The following is a 21,309-nucleotide window of genomic DNA, read 5'->3' as shown; positions in this document are numbered from 1 at the left end:
AGAGATACTCCAGGAAAATCGAAACATTTGGATCTATGTTAAATTTTCACAAAAGAATTGTCTTGGCAGAAACTTGGAAATCATTTTGATTATCTTTCGGAAAGCAGAACAGAATTAGTATCAAACTAAATCCTCACAGTCATTAAGGAACTTCATGACCTAATTACCCGTGTTGGTGCATGAAAGAATTCAAAACAAAATAATGTTACGGTGTTTCGCACTTTTGCCATTGCTATGGTTCGATTTTCGAGATGGTGTGTTGATTGTGCGAGAAACTATGGAGAGAGTTTGGTAACTGTAAAATATCAAACAATAGCTCTTCTAAGCTAATAACTTCAAAGTTAGACATTTAGTTCTGATAATTTTAACTTTAGCTAAAAAGCATAACGTTCTTCAAGTAAACTACCCGTAAAATATGTTCAAAATTAGTTGAGAGTGTTCTCTTGGGCCCGGATCAAAAGATATTGGACAAAAAATACTTGATGTGATAGAAAATAAGAGAGCAACTCCAAAACTATCTACCAATAATAAACTGGCAATGTTGACGTTCTTATAAAGCTCGGAAACAGAGATAGACTGAAAAATCAAAGTGTTAAACATTCTAGCTGAAGTGATCATATAGCATACTTGTTCCAGAACTGTTAGGAGAATAAAGATCTTTCGGAGTTTCACCTGTAACAAGGTGTATCAAGGTGTATCGAGATGTATCAACATGTAACAAGGTTCTAGGAAAATTGCCCCCGAGAAAATTGCCCCCCGGAAAACTGCCCCCGGAAAATTGCCCCCCGGAAAATTGCCCCCTAGGAAAACTGCCCCCTAGGAAAATTGCCCCCCAGAAAATTGCCCCCTAGAAAATTGCCCCCTAGGAAAATTGCCCCCCGGAAAATTGCCCCCCCCCCCGCCATCTTTTTTTTCACTTTTTTATAAAATCCAATGAAACTACTTCAAATGGCCATTGTAGCTGTAAAATTAAGTAGTTTTGAATTACTCTTAGGGTACCTAGTAAACGGGGGTCAGCGGGGGTGGATCGGAAAAAAGGCCAAAACAGCATAATCCGTACAAAAAAGAAGTTTCAGATTCCGAAAAATTGATAAGCGGAGGAGGGGTTGGATCAGCAATGTCTTGGGTAGAAAATTTTCGAAAAATAGATTATTTTGGTGGGAACTTTTTTGGGGGAATACTGTAATTAATTTTTTAACTGTGGTTGGAATTAATTTTAGCGAATGACAGCGCAAATCTGTTCTATTTCATCTTATTTTGAGCAACTTTGTTGAATTTCAGGGGTTATTTAGCCAAGAAAACTGAAATTTTAATTTTGGTGGGAACTTATTTTGGCGAGTTAGTAAAAATTAGTTCCCTTAGCTTAAGATAGCACGGATAGGGCGCTTAGGGTTAAGAAATGGGGAAAGATTTTTTTGAAAGTGATTTTATTTATTACTCGACTATCTTTCTCCACCTCATACAAAACTTGTAAAAGTCGTTTTTGAGGCGTCTTTTTTCTTTAAGAAAAAACTAAAAACTAAAACATGCAAAGCAGATGGTCAGCGTGAGGAATATAGTAAGAATGAAGTTATCCATTCCATATGACCAAGAAATTTTGTAAAACCATAAAGAAAATACTTGAATAGCGAAAGAAATACAGTATAAAACACATTGAAATTGACTATCGCTAAACAGAGAAAACGCTTTCTCTGTATTCCATGGTTAAACCACATTATTCCTTATAAAAAGCGTCAACTTAATGAAAATTACGGCTGCAACCTGCAAACCGTTTGGACCCAAAATATAGCCCCAAAATATTCTAGATCTCTTAATCCGTTAAGACGCGATCACGTAAAATTGCGTAATCCAAAATCTCCCGAATGTTGAAAATTGAGTTAGATTTAGTTTCGAAAAATGGAAAAATAGGGGGCAATTTTCTGGGGGGCAATTTTCTGGGGGGCAATTTTCCTAGGGGGCAATTTTCCGGGGGGCCGTTTTCCAGGGGGCAATTTTCCGGGGGGCAGTTTTCTGGGGGGCAGTTTTCTCGGGGGCAATTTTCCTGACACCTGTAACAAATAGACCAAAACTTGTAACAAGATTATTATAGAACCTTCGGACTGTCAAATCCTTAAAAACTCTATCTTTCTCTATAGAAGTATGTAACAAGGCGTATCAAGGTGTATAAATGCGTATCAAGAAGTAAGGATTTGACCAAAAGTTGTAACAAAATCCTTTTTAATAACAGTTCCCAACAATCTAATTACGTGACATGTGTTTTAACCTTAAACTAAAACCTAGTTCCCTTTATGTTTTTAATGATTTCTTTTGAATTACTATAACGCCGCACGTTTTTTGTGGTGTAAGCGTAAGGAATAGAAAATGGTCAAATGACTTGATGTAATTAATTTCTGGTCTGTTCCTGTATTTAAGGAACCTTTATCTGAAGAACTCTTTGATCTCTAAAGATCTCTTTGTTCTATCTTGTTTCTCATAAAGGAATAAATAAACTGTTCAATAAGGAATGGTTTATACTCCATTTTCAAAATTGTGTTTTAATTGTTCCTTTGTTCCTTTATAGGATGAATTATTTGTTCTTTTCGTGTTAACAGATAATTTGTTCTCTTACAAAGAAATAAGATGTAAACTTTCGCTAAGGAACGAATTGTTCTTTCTTCAATTTTATAACAATGAACAATTTGTACACAAAGGTATTTTTAACAAGAGAATATTGAGTTCCTTATTAACTTTCTATTGCAGGAACGATATGATGACTAATGTCAAGTTTGTATATTCCCTTGACGTTTGATTTTGCTCTACCTATTGGAGAACAAGTTTGCTAACGGTGGGAATATATTGGTCGCTTAGCATACGGGGGTCAATTGAACAATTCTATTCTTTAATTCGAACAATAATAAAAAGTAAACTGAAACCCCCTGTAAAGGTTTGACAAGAAAAACATGAAAGGCTCTTCTCAAATCAGGTCATTCATGATGCGTCGCCCAATGCGACTCCAGTTCAACTGGAAGAGCTTAGTGGGAGCTGCACATGGTAAAAGAACGCTAAAACTCCGACCAAGCCAGCAGGACCTTCAAGGTGTCCTATAAAGCTATGTTTACATGGTGACTTCAAAAGTTGCAGAGGGTTGAGAAAGCATATCAACACTAAACATCCTTGGTACTATTACTTTGACGAGCAGCCTGAAGTAAAACGTGCGAGGACATGACTGACGTTTCTGTTGCACCAAAGAGAGCATCTACTGCCGGTAAGCCGTCTTTTTCATTGGATGAAGGAATTGGAAGAGACTTTTTAACTTGCCTTGGAACATCTTGTGGAGGTGGAAAACACAATAAGGAGGCTAGACTGATTGGCAAACGAGCTATGAAATATTTTATGCATGCCATGGGTAACAATGAAAATGTTATATGTTGTTGACTGTTTTTGTCACATGCTTCAATTTTCATATCGTTTTCGAAAGTGATAGAAGAAGAATGGAAAGTTGGTCCCTCGGGTGCTGTAAACTGCGTAAAGTGTATTACAGACTTCATTGATTTTCGGAAAGCAAATGGAGTTTCTGACAATACTCTTCGTTGCTTCACAGTTGTGGAAGTTTATCTCAGGCGAGCAAATGAAAACCTTGGCAAGAAAAAGAACTTAGACTGTAATCGAAACCTCGACTTGGAAACCCTTATCGCCAGAAACCGCTGGGCAACATTGAAGGAAATGGAAGTGGTCATACCTTTTCACATGAAACAGTTCAAAAAGATAATTGAAAAGCGTTCTGAAAGCCAGGAAGCAAGATCTCTAACAAAAGGTGAATTGGTCTTCTGTATTCGATTCATCACAACTTTTATTTGTATTAGATCAAGACAAAGCCTACTTTTAAGAAACGATGATTGTTGATCTAATCAATGATAGCATGCATTTTATATCACTTACTGTATCTTTAATTCAAAGTTTAATTTTCATTTAAATCATATCTATCACATGATAATTGTTATTTTGTTATGATATTTAATCTGTTTTATTAATAGTATAATAATAACAATGCATGTTTATTGTTTTAAGGTATATCTTCGACACTTTGATCTTATCAGAAGATACGATAGAGATTATTGATTTGTACTTAGAGTACATCCAACCTCGTCTCAATCCACAATGCAACTTCCTTCTACTCTCAACAAATGGAACTCAATTTCAATCCTTGACTTCAGCTATGACGATCCTCGTTCATAAAGCCATTGGCAAGCACATCAACCCAACTCGTTATAGGCAAATAGTCGAAACGGAAAGCAGCGAAAGGCTTAACTTGGAAGAACAACATTATATGACCAAAGATAAAAAACACAGTTCTACTGTAGCTAAAATACACTATAAGAAGACTACAAGAAGACTCAATCGAGGATCGTTGCAGTAGAGGGACGTAAATGTATGGAAAAGATGACAATGGACGCAAGGTCTGACGGCAACAAAAACCTTGTTGAAATGTTTAATAATATATCTTGTTCTTTCGATTACGACGTATTGAGTCATAGTCGACTTTCTAAACAATCTTGTTTTAATTTTTAAGATAACTGAAAAGTGTCAAAAAATAAAATCAACAATTACACAGGACCTAAAAGACTTTCTTACGAATTCAAATTGATGTCATCTTCTGAAGACTCCGAGGAGTTTGATTTTGAGGCCTTCAATTCTGGTTCTCCAAAGAGAACAAAGAAACAAACTAAAACAACTTTGAAGCGCTCCAAGAGGGAAGGCATGTGCATGCTATCTGGAGATGAGAGCAAATTTGAATCTTCCCAAACAGAACAATTTCAAGAAAAACTGAAGAGTTGAAAGTCCTATAAAAAGCAATATTAAAAAGAAAGAGGAAAGCAAAAACTTGAATCAATATAGGGGAATTGTTTACCGAAAGAAAATTCTTTCTCATAATAGAACACCCGTTTTTTGCTTCGTACATTATGGTCCGCAAAACATAATGTTAGCCAATATATTCTTTTATTTGCTTTAAGAAAGAAATTCCTATATTCGATTATGATTGTTAAAACTGAGGAGAGCAAAAATATTTCTTGTGCATTGTTTACTTTCACTCTATGTCTACTGTAAGATGTTCACAAGGTAGCTTCCATTATCAACATTATTATGCAAGTTAGTTTTTTTCATAATTTTACGGTTGTAATTATTCGTAGTTCCATTGCTTGCAAACAAAAGCGAGAAAAGATTATGCCATTGTTTTAGAATTATGTTATATAATTTAAATTTTATGATAATCATTAGGAATAATCAGCTTATTTTATGCATGGATCGCGCATCGTGAATCGTAAATCGTTAGATCGTGCATCTTAAATTACACCAACCTGCTTTTACTCAAGTCTTTCGGAGGCGGAACTTTGGTCCTTCTTTAGACGGTTTCACGGAAATTTGGAAAAAAATTAGCGGAATTGCGGAATCGGGTACACCCTGAACCCCCCCCCCCCCCCCATTGTTATTAAATGCAAAAATTTATCTGATAGATACTTGTATCTGAATAGTCTTTGTTATGATCAAAACAAGAATCGCAAAATTACGGTTAAATATTTCCTTAAAAATGAAGGTCATTATTGACATATATAAAAAGGAATACTTAGCCTTAGTAAAAGAAAGCAAGGTAGGACTCACACTATATAAATTTACGTATGGTATAATGGAAAGGGGATTCCTTGAGTGGAAATATTTATAGCATTTTGCCGGTAAGATCAAAGAAATAAAAAAAGCGAAGGAAATTTCATATTTGTTTTCTTTCTTTTTTCTCATGAATCAAGACTTATTAACGAGCTTTTGAATTCAAAACACAACTCTCGTGTAACGTCTTGGGACAACCTTCCCATTGAACTTTGGGACATGATAATTCCGAGAGCCCTACGGTGTTCTGACTATTCATCATATTTAGACCATCCTGTACTCTTAGGTGCCAAATAAACGGGGGGGTTGGAAAATTTTTGAGATCTTAATAAACGGGGGAGTCCTAATTGCCGGGGGGGGCTGGAAATTTTACTTCTGAAAACCCAAAATAAGGTAAATATAGGCTAAAATCAGGCTATTTAGAGCAAAATAAGGGTCCTTCTCTTTGACAGCTGAAAATATTCTTTAAAATTAATAAACGGGGGGGTCCTAATAAGGTCCGGGGTGGTTGGAAAATTTTCGAAAAATTAACAAGCGGGGGGGACCGTTTATTTGGCACCTAAGAGTAAACACATACCATGCATTGGTTCAAGTGAACGAGAGATTTCGAAACTTGGCTGTACAACATCGAGAAATACTTCCACGAGTTCATGTAAATAATGAAAATTTTCTTCCAAAAATGGAAAAACGGTGTTATAACTGTCAGTGTCATTAGTCTTGTTCGAAATTGTCCTAAATCTTAAGAAAATCCTTCTGTTTCCTAATGGGAATAAAATTTGGATCCAGCTGATCCCTGACGAGCTTCCTTGGTTCATTATTGTGAACATGTTCTCAAAACACAAACAAAGATAAAAGACATTACTAATGGTTTTAGTTTATATTATACTCTTTTATTTTGAAGATGAGCTCTTACTCGCGTTTTTATCTTTTGTAAGGATAAAAGTTTGATATGGATATTAGTAATTTGATAAAAAAAGTGAAAACTAAAAATTTAATTTTATTCATTATTTGACGTTTCGGTGTCTTCTTTGCACCATGATCACAAGTATAGTAAAAAAAATTCAAAACGAATTTCAATTTACAACATTCAAAAAAATCACAAAATTAAAAAATTACTACAAGGTAATTACAAGTTGTTAAATTTAACAAAGGAACGCATACATCCTAAAAGAGCTCAAGGGGGAATGAAGAGACATGCTCATTCAAGTCCGGTTTGAGCTCCCTTATGATCAGCGTTTCTTTTATAAAAGGCTCTTCATCGATCCGATAATTACTATTATGTAAAACTTTCATATTATCTATGGAAAAATCATGATTTTCAGTCATTATGTGAGTTGTAACCGCGGAGGGTTTCTCGGGGTTACAATGTTCTTTGTATCTGGTGGCGACATGTCTTTTGGTCTTACCCACGTAGAAAGAATTGCAATTTGTGCAGTGCATTCCATACACAATCCAAGCTCGAAACCTTAAAGGTATTTTATCTTTGAAATTAAACAAATGTGCAATCCGAAAGAAAAAGAAAAGAAAGAAAACAAATATGAAATTTCCTTCGCTTATTTGATTTCTTTGATCTTACCGGCAAAATGCTATAAATATTTCCACTCAAGGAATCCCCTTTCCATTATACCATACGTAAATTTTTATAGTGTGAGTCCCACCTTGCTTTCTTTTACTAAGGCTAAGTATTCCTTTTTATATATGTCAATAATGACCTTCATTTTTAAGGAAATATTTAACTGTAATTTTGCGATTCTTGTTTTAATCATAACAAAGACTATTCAGATACAAGTATCTATCAGATAAATTTTTGCATTTAATAACAATGGAGGGGTTCAGGGTGTACCCGATTCCGCAATTCCGCTAATTATTTTCCAAATTTCCGTGAAACCGTCTAAAGAAGTTCCGCCTCCGAAATTCCTTTGAAATTCAAGATTTTTGTCAAAAATTCCGTTTTCCCGCACTAAAATTGTCCAACTTTCCATCTCCGTCAGTGGGTCCAATTTCCGAAATTCCGTCTAAATTTTCGTCAAATTCTGCCACTGCGTTCGAAAGGGCCGATTCCGCTCCTCCGCCAACCATGAAACCCGATGAAACGCCCAATCAATGGGGTTCGAAATAATAATTTATGCAAACAATTCCCTTCTTTCTGGAGACAAGTAATCATCAAGAGTTTGGTCAATGTTTGCCAATTGACCTACTTCAATAAGGGATTCTTCTGAAACGTCAAATAATTTTTTCTCGAATGGTTTTAATTTCGTTTTTTCAGTTTGAAGTGCTCTATCATGTGGTTATAGGTCTTTTTTTGCAGAAAAGTGCTACCAAGGAGTATTTCGGGTCCCATAGCTTCCGAAGGACTTTTCTGTTCGCCTTGAAATTTGACAAACTTCTCAACCTAAGGTTGAACTACCACTAGTGTAAAAATGAACGTTATAGCTAGCATAAGTAGAAGAAAAGCTCAATTTTTACAATCGCAAATTTAACCGCTAAAAATCGCGAATCTTTCAACCAAAAATACATTCAAATATAGCGCTTTTGATTCTCTGAAACAAGCAAAAAAAAATTCCATAATTATATTTGACTATCAAAAGTTACAGGCATTCTCTTGTTTCAACTGCCAATTATATTTGGACAGACTTTAGTCTCAAAACGCAAAAAATCGCAAATTACGCAAAAATTCGGATTCAGCACCCTCAAATTGACCAAAATCAATTGCAAAAGCTTGATCACAGGTATTTTGAATTTTTTCTTTATTTTTGAAGCTTTAGTTTAACCATCCACCGACCACGGTCTACATACGTTATACGTATAGGTTTTTTTTCGTCACCGGACGCAGACCTGATTTAGCGGCCAAAGACCTGAATTTAAAACCGGAGACTTGATGCGTGCAGCGGTCGAATACCTTTTTTAACGGCCGAAGACGAAGACTTGGAGAAAATGAATTGTGGAAATTTGCTATTAATCTTTTTTATAAAAAGATTAATTCAGGTCTTCGGCCGCTAAATCAGGTTTTTGGCCGCTGACGGAATTATACTAGCCATAGCTTTCACTAACTGCCACCCGCACCTGCTTATAACGACTAAATGCTGATTAAGGCTTTTTAATGCTTTATAGTGAAAGTTTGGAAAATTATTAGGAATAATTAGAATGATTCTTCTCAAAAGCATTTTCTTTGGGATATCAATAAGCTATCATATATCAAATATATTTTTTCTAAAAATTTGAATTACTTTTACAAAGAATAAAATGCGAGATTATAAAAGTGTCCAGGTAGAGTCAATTACAAGTACCAAAACACTCAAAAGACATGCAACGATATATTCCAACCAATTTGAAATATAAATGACCCATAGTACAACCAAACTGCATAAAGAATGCCATGATTCTAATAACAGCATTTCGAGCAGTAACCAAAAATAGACAGGTAACAACGTATTTAGGAGTTTTTCCAACGGCTTAACAAAGGATATCGTGATCTAAAATTGTTTACATTAAAAAGATTTAATAGTAATTTAGAACTTGTAACTGCGTCATGTGAAAGGATGGAAAACGATGTGTGGTATAAGTAGCAGTAACGAGGCAATATTGATGAGCAGGAACCAGGAATTAACAGGAAATAGCGTATTCAGGACTTTCTCCAGCGGGATGACCGGGATGACAAGGGATCTCATGGACAAAATTGTTTACAATATCGTGTATAAGGATGGAAAATGATGACGTAACATGGTAATAGCAGTAACGAGGCAATATTGCGCTGTCAAGGTAATGAATCCCAATAATAATAATTTCCCAAATAGTGCCTGGTAAGTATCAACAAGAACACAGGTTAAACATAAAAGATTAATAAAACCAAGTCTTATAAAAGTACATAAAGAAAAAAATATTTGTACTTACTGTCGAAGTACCAAAACACAGAATCTTTAAGCATTCTTGTTGGGAGTAGAGTATGTCGAATGACGATTGTCAAATAAATTTAGTTACAGTGGAATTTCGTTGCCAATTCAACCACCAACAATAATCAGTTTTGTCCATAATCAATCATTGTTCTACTATTATCATTTTAATCATTGTTCATTAGGAATAGAATCTACTGTCGAAAGCTGAATAAAATGCCTGCGGCGCCTGCTATAAAAAAGAAGAAAAAGTTTTTAGGCTAGCAACTACCGTCCCGGAAAAAAACGAACATTTACGGAAGAGACTAACTACGGGGATGCTTGCGCGACAAAACACACAAAAACAACAAAATTTCGAGATTCCAGTCCAATACCTATGCGTGAAGCTATGACTGCCTCCTCACTCACTTCGTTCGTTGCGGGGGCAATTTAACTAACTGACGGAAAAAAAATACGCCGCGTCGGAATATCAGATACATGCATGGAATGCGTGAAGCTGTCAATACCCCGCTTGGAGGTTGGATAACCCGCTCGTCCTCGTTTTTGTTCTCACGTTTTTTTCTCGATCATTCATATCTTTTGAAATTTTACTGATGGGTAGGGTTATCAAGGCAATCTCTAGATAAACATGGCAGCGAAAATCTCGAGTGTTTTATGACAAAAAGGATCATCATTAAAACTAACAGTAATGTAGAGCATAAGAGTAAAAAAGTTAATGTCAATAGTGGTGCTTCCCAAAATGATACAAATTTATACTGATAGAGTGCAAGTATAAAAGCAAAAAGAGGTAATGTCATCTTATGTCTTTCTTTTTTTTACACATACACACTGCTCCTCCGCTCCAAAGTGCATGAACTAGGCAAAGCAAGTCATAGCCAGACGAGACGATGTCAATCGAACGAATCTAACGCCGAATCAATTGAACACGATCGAACGCAATCGAATGATTGAAATTCGATTGCCGCACCCAATCGAATGCCAATCGAATATTACCGCAATATTTTCTCGTGTGTTGTTGATTCGATTGCGTTCGATTAGTGCCTGGGGATTCGATTGATTCGATGATTGTGTTCGATTGCGTTCGATTGACTAATGTATTCGATTGATTCAATTGATTCGACTACTTTTGGTTGGCTTATGTATTCCACTGGTTCGACTAATTGCTTCTGTTGATTAACGTTGATTCTCGTTCAACAACGACCTTCAACATGGCCCGAGAATTCTCGGGCCAAAACTTTTATTGGAATTCGCGTAAAGCCCAAGTATGGCCCGAGCTGGCCCGAGCATTCTCGGGCCGTGTTCGGGCCACATGCCAATTTTTGAAAACATTATTTAAACAGGCGTGTAATTTCAGTGCTGAATTTTTTTAACATTGTCTTTGAGAAAAACTTGGTTTCTCTTAATTATATTAAATATATGAATATGTTGTAAATTCATATAAATATTAAATGTCTTATTTGGTATGAAAACATAGTTATAAATATACTTAGGGTGGAAATATTTGTCTGAAGCGTGTCCACGGGAAGCTTGTAAAGTTTTTTTGAGCGATATAAACAAAACAGACAAATCTTATTTTGTACTTTTTTGTTTGACTGGACATGCTGAATCAATTTAACATTTAACATGGCCCGAAGAGGCCCGAGAATTCTCTGGCCATGTCGAGGGTCGTGTTCAACAGTGCGTCACAAACAGCCATATAAACAAAACTCAACATTCTCACAAAAGTTTTCTTTTTGATTTCCCAAACATTCGTCTAAAGCGTTCACTTCCACAATAATTTATGTAATTGCAATTTCGGTCAGTCTACCGTCGGCTTCATGTTTTTATTTACGTGACCGAAGTGCCTACTAAAACAATCCGGGGGTAAGTGGCGATGCAACACAGCAGATTATTTGTAAAGTAGTAAAGAAATATCTTTTGGCATTGACAATCAAATATAATATATTATATTATATTTCCTCAATTCAAAAATCAAAAATTCATTTTTCATTCGCGAAAAAAAAAAAAAAAATTAATATTACATACTAAGACGCCCCCGTCTTTTACTCTCGTTTAATTTCCAATCTCGGAACGTGCAAAACACCCGTCCGCCCAATATCCACCCAATCCGCTTAAATTCACTTTAATTGTGCTTTGACTTTCAAAAAATAGTATTTAAAAACTATGAATTGATAATAATTACAAAAAACAAAGTTTGATACTTCATTAGTGAAATATTCAATAAATTCCTAGTTTCAATTTTCAGTGGGCGTTTTTCTAGGGCTTCGCAGGCTTCGTTTATCGCGCAATTTTTGCGTCACACAAACTTTCTCGGCTGCTCGTAATGATATGCATTGCCAAATTTGGTTCTCCATTGTCAAGTCAGGATCGATGGTGACGTCACCTAAGCATAAAAAAGAAAGCATTTCATCAGTTTTATGCATATATTAATTTGTGAGATATTCTATTCGCTGCGCGAGTGCACTTTTCGTAGACTAGTCGGAATAATATCTTTTACTCGCGGGATTGATGGTAACTTTTCATCTTCGTTTTTTGTTTAAATGAAGCACAACCGAAAAATAGCGAAACTTCAGAAAGTTGTGTATTTCCAGTGAGTAAACAATTCTGACAATTAACAAAATTGATGATGATCATTTTTTTTCGGTCAGGCAAATGTCTCTTATTGGGGGTTCTAGTCTTGACCCCTAAGCCTACGCGAGATTGAAGCGTTTGGGTAAACGAGACAAAACTCCAAAAAAGCTGGTGTTTTGGAGCGCTTCCGTGCGATCGAAATATCGCTGTTTGTGACGCACTGTTCAACATTTGAAGAGTTAAACGAGATGATATGAATCATTTAAGCCTGGATTCTAGAAAATGCAGATCATGCAGGCCCACATTTTTACTGCAGGTTGTGTGTCAAAGCCCGTTCGTTGGGTTGATTTATCTATCGTATCAATACTTAACCTCCCTAATAAGAGGCGCTCAAAATTGAAAGGAATTGAGGTAAATTGGAATTTAATTTAATCGACCACCCGTCGAACGCAGTCGAAAGTAATCGAACATCAATTGAACGTAATCGAATATCAATCGAATCAATCGAATTTTACTCAGAATTTTACGTTTAATTGATATTCGATTGCATTCAGCAATCGAATCGCAATCATTCGATTGCGTTCAATTCCGTTTGATTGATTCGATTAGAATTTTCGTTCAATTCCATTCGATTTACATCGTCTGGTCATAGACAGTCAAAGAAAAGGGAGGTAGCCAGAAAGTCTGGACTCTTTTCAACTATATTGTTAGCAAGAGAGCACTATTACATTCACACATCCCTTCTCATAATGTTTTCAAGTGTTTATATTATATATAACTTTTTTGTTATAAATTGTTTGCTTGCCTTTTTATCTCAAAACATTATTTTTGTCTTTTCTTTAAAATCAAAGAAGCATCTAATTTGACGCTTAATACCAGGCGGTGCTGACTTCTTCATACGGGTGAAAGTAGATTTTTTTATTCAATCCATACTCAAGTAAAAATCTTTTATATCGGTTAGGCTTTTGTTAGGGCCCAGATTAGTTATAGCAGTTGGGTGTTTAAGATATAAAAACGGCAATTATTTCTTGACAGCTTTTATTTCTGGACGTCAGACATCTAAAATCTGGATGACCTTTGGACAAATGCCAGGCCATTTTTCATGCTTTTTCCCGGTTATCGGACGCTGCCCCTCCTGAAATTACTAAAATATTGGTAAAAACATCCTTTTTTGTGGAAAAACACTGAAAAAAGTGTCCTTTTTGACCACCAACGGACGCTGCCTTGCCTTTCTAAAATATGGCCTGAATGCTGAGTTGGTTTTTCTTGTTCCCTATATCTACTGATCTTAAAAATTTACTCTGCATCCGAAAATTTATTTAACGGACATGTCCAGTAGTAATTTGTTAGCTGATGACGTCACCACCAAAAGTGAAAATTTCATCTCAGCACATAGTAATGGTATATATACCATTTGACGCGTTTTTTGATGTAGATTCCAAATCACATCAGTCTCAATAAGTAAAAATTTGGATTTAAAAAGTTATGACTTTTAAATTTAACATGTGATTTTGGTTATGACCCTTTAATAACCCCCTGAAAATGTCAAATTTCAACGTCATCAAAAGGAAAAACAATTTATACCATTCGAAAGCTCGTCAAAAACTATATAAGACATTTAAACGGGTATATTTGCTTCATGGGCCCCGTCAACGGTGGGGCCGGGGGTCCATGGCCCCCACACTTTTTGGTAGACCATGTCATACGTTTTTAAGAGTTACTATTTTAAGCTGGTTTGAGACCAAATCAAACCACAAAAACTATTATTCTACCCAAATAGATATCGTTTTAAGGTGTTTTGAGGGTGTAAAAAGTGAAAAATTTTCTTCTTCGTTTTTTTTCCAAAATGTTGGCCCCCTCACTCAAAATGACTCGCCGGGGTCCATGCGCTTTCTCAACCCAACTCGAGAAAATTGAGATCTTAATTCCTTATAAAATGAGGCAGTTTTTCAAAACCGTCAACTGCTCCAACATGGGACTATCTGACAAAACATGGGACGGCAATTCGGCCACCATTTCACCGAACCTCCAGAGTCATTTGATTTAATTTAATGAAAGGCGTGGCGTATTTATAGTCTAAGTAAGTAAGTCTGCGACCGCAGTCGGAGGCGACCCGAAGGCTCCTCTTTCGATAGCTATCTACCCGAAGGTAGGGGAGGGCGCCACTCTTTCTCCCTGGATTTCTCCACTTACCCTTGATCCTTCTCTTAATTGCTGAGCATCAAGCAGAGAGGCATCAAGTACCATTTTGGGAATCTTTGGTATGACCCGGCTGGGGGTTGAACCCACAACCTTGCGAACCGTAGCCGGATGCTCTACCAATGTACTACGGTCGCTAGAGTGCTAAGAGGAGCGAAGAAGTATGATTGATAAACTTGGTGGAGTTATCACTATCAGAACAAATTTGTTGTCATAGAGATTTATAAGTAAGTGAAAATACAGGCCAGATATCAACCAGTCCCATGATTGTTTCGACCAATCGTCCCAAGTTAGAGCAGTATGGACCTTCATAACTTTTCAATATTCAAATTTTAACTTATTGAGACTGATGTGATTTAAAATCTACATCAGAAAACGCTTCGCATGGTATATAAAACTTTGAAATTTTGCAACATCAATTTTTCACTTTTGCTTGTGACGTCATCAATTTATAAATTATTCTCGGACACGTCCGGTAAAGATTTTTAAATACGCCAATTAAATATTTCTGACTCTCTAAACTGTAAGGATTTCAAAATAAGTACTCAATATAATGTCCCACAATTTTCACATTATTTCACTTTTTTTGATGTCATTAGCTACCTGTCTAATAAAAATAGCTCCTAAATTAACTGATCTTGTAGCAGCCTTTCGGTAAATTTTTACTGGTCATTTACCGACCCTTAAGACTTCTAAAGACTGGTCTGATTCTCATGTACTTTTTATAAAATCACTTGGGATGTCACATATTGATGATATTTTTATTGCTTCATTGTAAATGGGTATCCTAATTTTTTCACAAGAGCACTCTTACCTGGTGTTTTCAATACTGTCGTTTACAAGAATTTTCCTGGTAACTTTGTTAACAGTCTCCTCAAAAGCTTATGAACAATCAAGGACACTTGTATAGCGTAGCTGGACTGAGCACAAATTTATTTTCTTTGAACCATGTGTGTCGTCGTAATAATAGATATTGTCTTTCTTTGACCAATAAGACTTCGCTCCTCATGTTTTTTCAACCAATCAGAAATACTTTTTAATAAAGGTACTTAACAATGGAAACCATCGTCAGACAGATGGATTTTGCACGGAAAGTTTGTTGCTAAAGAGTCTAAAGATATTTTATGAAATTCCTTTGACATAATTGCAATAACAAGAAAACAACAATCGAACAATTACTTCATAATGAGTTTTATCACACCTTTATACAATCAAATCATTAAATAAGAGAAAATTTTCTCTCTCATGAATGATGTTTAGATTTTGCTTTTAGCAGCTTTAGTATGATGTATTCTGTTCCTTGTTCGACATTCCTATAGCCATTATAAGATTTGGGTACTTTGGTGAAAGTTTAGGCAAGTTTAGGCTATTTTTTACTCATTTTTTCTTCGTCATTTTCAACTTCAACCTTCTAAGAGTTGTTTAAAATATTTGTTACACCTTGAAATAACTTACGTAATTTACAATTTAACTTTTTCAATGGACCCTTTTTTCAAGGTTTTTGGCTTATAAATTGATCAAACTTATATTTTATTTTAAAAACTTTCATTCAAGATAAAGTCAAATATAAAACCTTGCAAAAAAGTCCCTTTTGAAAACTAATAAACTTTGCAACAACTAATTATTTCAATTAATTTGAAAAAAATATTCTCAACCGCTGACCGGGTTTCGCGGATTCGCTCCGAAAAACATGTGTTAAAAAGAGAAAGAGAAATAGCTGTTGTACTCAGTCCAGCTTCGCTATACAAGTGTCCTTGGAACAATGACACCATTTTTTCGGAAAAAAACAAGCAAAATTGGGCAAAATCTCTTTTTTATTAACAAATTAGCGTTACTCTCAAGAATGATTGAAAAATAGGTGGGAAATTTAAATCCTGTAATGAAAAGTTTACCTTGGGGACAACCATCTGACTCTGTTCTTAGTTCAAAGGCAAGCGTTGTTAAATTTTGCAACAAAAATACTACAGAGTTCACACTAAAGCTGTGACATTTCTCAGCAATTTGCGAATACTGTTCAATACAAACAGGATGAAGTTTTGTTTTTAGGCTACAGCTGTCTTGTAAAAGACAAATCAATAGGTGACGGTATCATTAAAAAAAGTACCTTAACTTGGTCTAATGTCGACATCCCTTGTCTAAATTCGACCCCTTTTTCTAGAACTGAAAATAATAAATAGAAAGGTCAAAACTATTTTTCTTTGCTTAGTGGTAAGAGAGGAAAAATCCTATTTCAACCACCGATTCCAACTTTCATATTATTCCTATCTCTAAAGAAGGGTATAGAAATTAGAAGACGGATGTTGAGATATGACCAAATTAAGGTAGTAATTGATTAATTCAATAAAGTCAATGTTGTGACCGCTGAATTGAGGATTTTGATCTTTTTTTAGAATATAACTGGGTTCTTTTGTTTACCAGACTTACCTAGGCTTAATAATGATACTATTAATGCCCGCTATCCTCCTGAGTTTCTGGGTTATTTTGACTTAAGTGTCTAATCAAGGCCTTACAAATCGAAGCAATGTCTTGTGAATTAATTAACAAAATTTTGATTGGTTGATTAGGCTGGACTTAAAAATTGTTGGTTTATCGTTACCTGACCCTAGATTATGGAGGTGAGTCGGGTTTTGATTTCATTGTTTGAAGTTGGAAAAAAAATTTCCTTAAAATGGCAATAAAATTTTTTTGTGTTGGCAAGGTAGGGTCGGTCTGGTGACAGCAAACCAACATTTTTATAAGTCCAGCCTTAGCTTGCCTCTGCCAATAGCAATCAGTCATTTGATTTCTTTTCAAGCTTCCAACCTTTATGAAATTACCTTTGAGTTTGATATGTGATTTAGATAACCTTCATCCTTATTGTTGTAGATGACCACAACGTTTGTTGGTTATTAATTTTAAAAAGTTTAATCAAGACAAACTTGATTTAAAAATCAATGGATTTTATATAATGTCACAAAATCATGATAAAAGTGATGTCATGCATAAATTAAATAATTAATGTTTTAGATAAAGATTTTAAATTTCAGTGAAACAAATTTTGAATAAGCAAGAGACAGACTGAACAAGTACCAATTGGCGTTGTCTCACATGTGACATGCTTTTCAGCAACTTTTTAGCAAACTCATTTCAGGCTTTTTACCATCCCTTTCCTGAAAAATATTATACCATTCTAGCTAGAAGTCCTAAATAATAATCATCAAATGTTATTCATTTTCAGAGGACAAAATACCAATAAATGAATCTGATTTATTTTAAATATAATTTTTATACTTTTCAGGGCTAGTGTAACATGAACTGTTCATTGGTAGTGAAGTTTGGCATTAGTTTTACTGTATTGGGTTGGATCCAGTTATCAGGTAAATTTGAAATGTCCTTGCAAGCAAATCATCATTGGTGTCAATATATTCTGAAGGAGTGTTGACAATAATTTTAACAACGAATGTGTTGTTTCTTTTTCCAAGCAAGGCACCTAGAGCATTGATTTAGGAACCAAGAAAATTTTGTGGCAGTCACCGTCAATCAAATGTTTCTTTATTCACAGAATGCATCCAAAATACTTTACCCCCGACAAACAAAATGGACAATGCTTCATCAAACAAGAAAGGTACTTACTGATTTTTGACATAATTCCCAAGGCGCGGGCAAGTCTATATGGAGAAAAACATTGTGTATATGACAAATTTCTTTTTAAATACAACAGCAATTAAAACTTTATTATCTACAAATCACAATAATTCAAAAAGAAACAAAAAAACTATAATAATTGACAAACAACACTTTAAAGCTATTGTCTCATATCATTAACACAGCACTTCTTTTTGGGACACCCTGTATTTATGAGTAACTTAGATTACAGTAGGCCAGGAAAAGTAGTTTTATATTCTGAAATTGGCCGGTTTTATCTTTTTTCAACATGACTCAGTTGCTGCCAGGTATTGTTTTGTACAGATTTTAATGAAGATACTATAAATACCTGACATAATATAGCCTATTCACTGTTTAATAAAATTTTTAAAAAGAAGAAAGGGTAAAGTTAAGACAGTACTTTCTCTGACCAACTATTTCTACTCTCTAGACAATTCTCTATGGCATATTCTAAAATTTGAAAAATACATCTGATCAACCCATGCATGCTTTCATAAAGTAACTTTCTGATCATATTGAACATTATTATAGATTTCTAGGTAATGAAGCTACTAATTGGTCATTACATTTAAAAACTAACTTTGAGGTATGAATGTTATTATCACTAATGAATGATTGCATGACTGTGATTATGAAATTTTATCTATGGTCTCTTTATATCAATCAATGGTTATTACTTTGTTGAAGTACATAAATATTGAACATCTTAGGTTCACCTTTTTCAAACTCTTTAATTCTTTCTTGCAACAAAACTTCACAGAACTAATTTATTTTCCTTTTCTTTGACAAAGATCTTAAATGAAAAGTATTCACTTTCTTTAGAATCGAAAAATCTCTGGTTATGGGTTGGTTGTGGTATTGGCGGTGCCATTTTAATCTTGTTTTGTATTCTGGCATGCGTATATTGCAGAAGATCTAAAAGACCGAGAACCAGCACCAGTTCTTCAACACAACGACCAAATGTGGAGAGAGATGTCTCAAACCCCTATGCTAATGTACCACACAGTTTTTCAAATGCTACACTGGTGTCTGATGACATTGGACCAGCTCCTTCCTCTGATCCCAAAACAGAACCTCAACCCTTGAAATTGAAAGAGAAAATCTCCAACTCTAGACCCTATGGGGGTATCGGTGAATCTGCCATCAAACCCTTCATAAGCATTCAAGCTCATAACAAACGGCTGGCATCTATCACTACTGTATCAAGTAGCTCCTCGTCAAGCTCTATAGCACAAATGGCTCAGGAAATCCGACGTGGTAGTTCACCATTGATTGGTAAAGAGAGAAGAGACTCTGGATATGTTGATGTTAACATCCCAACCAAAGCACAACTTGAAGCAAGGAGAAGTTATGAGATGCAACCTAGGAAACCACTACCATCAATTGCTAAAAAGCCTGCCATCCCCATGGAACACTTCAAACAAAGACGTACAAGTAATATCTCTAACCGGTCATTGATATTGACCAAATCTGAACTTAAACCGAGGAAAAGCTCTGAGCTTCCAAACAAAAAACCTGCACCTACAGTTGCTAAGAAACCAACAAATATTGATCATTTGAAACAAAGGCGCACAAGCAATGTCAAATCGTCAGAAGATGAATCAATCGGAAGTGGATACCTCACTCCTGTCATTTCACCAAAACAAAGAGCAAAAAGTGATGCGTTTAACAACACAAATGAAAGTGAATTGACATTGTTTAGACATGCTAGCACAGGACAGGCTATAGATTATTGCAGGAAAGCTCAAAGAGTATTATCACAAAAAACTAAATTAGAGGTCAATAACAATTTGGAATACAACACATCAACTGAGTATCAGGGTTCGAGGTGTCCAAGCAATTATGAAAATGCAAGACGGCCCAGTAATTATGAGAATTCTCAACGACTGAGTAACTATGAAAATGCTGGATGTCCAAGCAACTATGAAAATGCTAGAAGGCCAAGCAACTATGAAAATGCTAGAAGGCCAAGCAATTATGAAAATGCTAGAAGGCCAAGCAATTATGAAGATATCAATGAGAATGTTTATTGCAAGAAGGTTGAACAGCCACATGAATATGAAACAGCAGTGATGGCTACCAGTCAAAGTGACACCAGTATTTCATCTTTCCACGATTACATAGATGCTGACGTATTTGAGAAAAGCGATTACACGCTACCAAACCAGCAAAATAATAGTGTGCCAAAGAAGTCATTGTACCAGCTTCCTTACCAAGAGACTGGAAATCCTGGTTCAGGTTACGAGACACCACAAGAGCTATCACCAACTCTCCAACAAGAACACTATTCAAATTTGAACGCCAAATCTGAGAGTAATTATCAAAATTTTGATTACAGTATACCTGTTCTCAATCCAACATCAATAGATGACGAAAATATCTATTTGGAATTTCTTCCTGAGAATTCAACAATTGATACTGCCACTTAGAGTTTATTTATGCGTTTTTTAACTTGGTTTCTGCTGTTAGTTACCTGAGCCTTAACCCTTAACGTTTTTTTAAACAATGTGTTTTTTGTTGAAGTTCGGAGGGTGAAAATTTTTTGCTGAAGTTCTGAGGGTGAAAATTTTTTGCTGAATTTCTGAGGGTGAAAATTTTTTGCTGAAGTTCTGAAGGTGAAAATTTTTTGCTGAATTTCTGAGGATGAAAATCTTTTGCTGAAGTTCTGAGGGTGAAAAAATGTCAACAAGGGTATTTCTTAAATTGTATTATAATTCCTGAGAATGAAAAAAGTTTGTATTATTTTTAATTTATTTTTATAATTTTGTTGATATGTTTGTACATAAAATTTACATAATACAACCCAAATTACATTTTTTAGTCCAAATATTTTTATGAGAAAGCTATAATTTGTATTTTTATTTTCAACGGAATTTTGTAGTTTTGTAATTGGATTTTGAATTTTTTATTTCAATTAGTAGATTTTTTTTAAACCAGGCATCTATTAATTTTATATCCAAATATTTTGTTGAGTATTATAATCCTAATTAGAAATAAGATATTTGTTTTTATTACTTTAATTAATGTTCAATGTATTATCAAGTTATCAAGTATTTTTTTAATAAAGCACCATTAGCAGTGTGTTGCCTAGCCTTATTTTTCTCAAATGGGTGATCATGAATCGAATCAACAAATTATCTTTATATTTTCAGGACTTATTCAGTAATTTCTGTCTAATTTCAAGGCTGTTTTAAAGTTAAGAATCCCATAGAGGTATATTGGTCAACACAGTCTCAAACTCATTGTTTTTTAATGTGATAATAGTTCCTATCAGCGAGTGTCTGCCTGGTCTGAGATTTTCAATTTCGTAAAGGCCCTCCCCACTTTTGGTTTCCTTTTTTCATGGGTCGGGGTGGGGGCTTTA

General features: G+C 35.0%; 1 protein-coding gene across 1 annotated transcript; it reads left to right on the top strand.

The window, feature by feature from the left end:
- Nucleotides 1-10,138: 10,138 nt before the first annotated feature.
- LOC136803149 (uncharacterized) lies at nucleotides 10,139-21,025 on the top strand. The gene is made up of 4 exons (XM_067059897.1): nucleotides 10,139-10,317; nucleotides 17,578-17,656; nucleotides 17,842-17,904; nucleotides 18,768-21,025. Exons 2-4 carry the CDS (start codon nucleotides 17,590-17,592, stop codon nucleotides 20,372-20,374), a joined length of 1,737 nt encoding a protein of 578 aa, XP_066915998.1. The 5' UTR covers nucleotides 10,139-10,317; nucleotides 17,578-17,589; the 3' UTR covers nucleotides 20,375-21,025.
- The last annotated feature ends 284 nt before the right edge of the window (nucleotides 21,026-21,309 follow it).

This window comes from Clytia hemisphaerica, unplaced genomic scaffold, assembly GCF_902728285.1.
Source record: "Clytia hemisphaerica strain Z4C2 unplaced genomic scaffold, Clytia hemisphaerica genome assembly, whole genome shotgun sequence".
Lineage (NCBI taxonomy): Eukaryota > Metazoa > Cnidaria > Hydrozoa > Leptothecata > Clytiidae > Clytia > Clytia hemisphaerica.
This window is presented reverse-complemented; position numbering and strand designations above follow the sequence as displayed.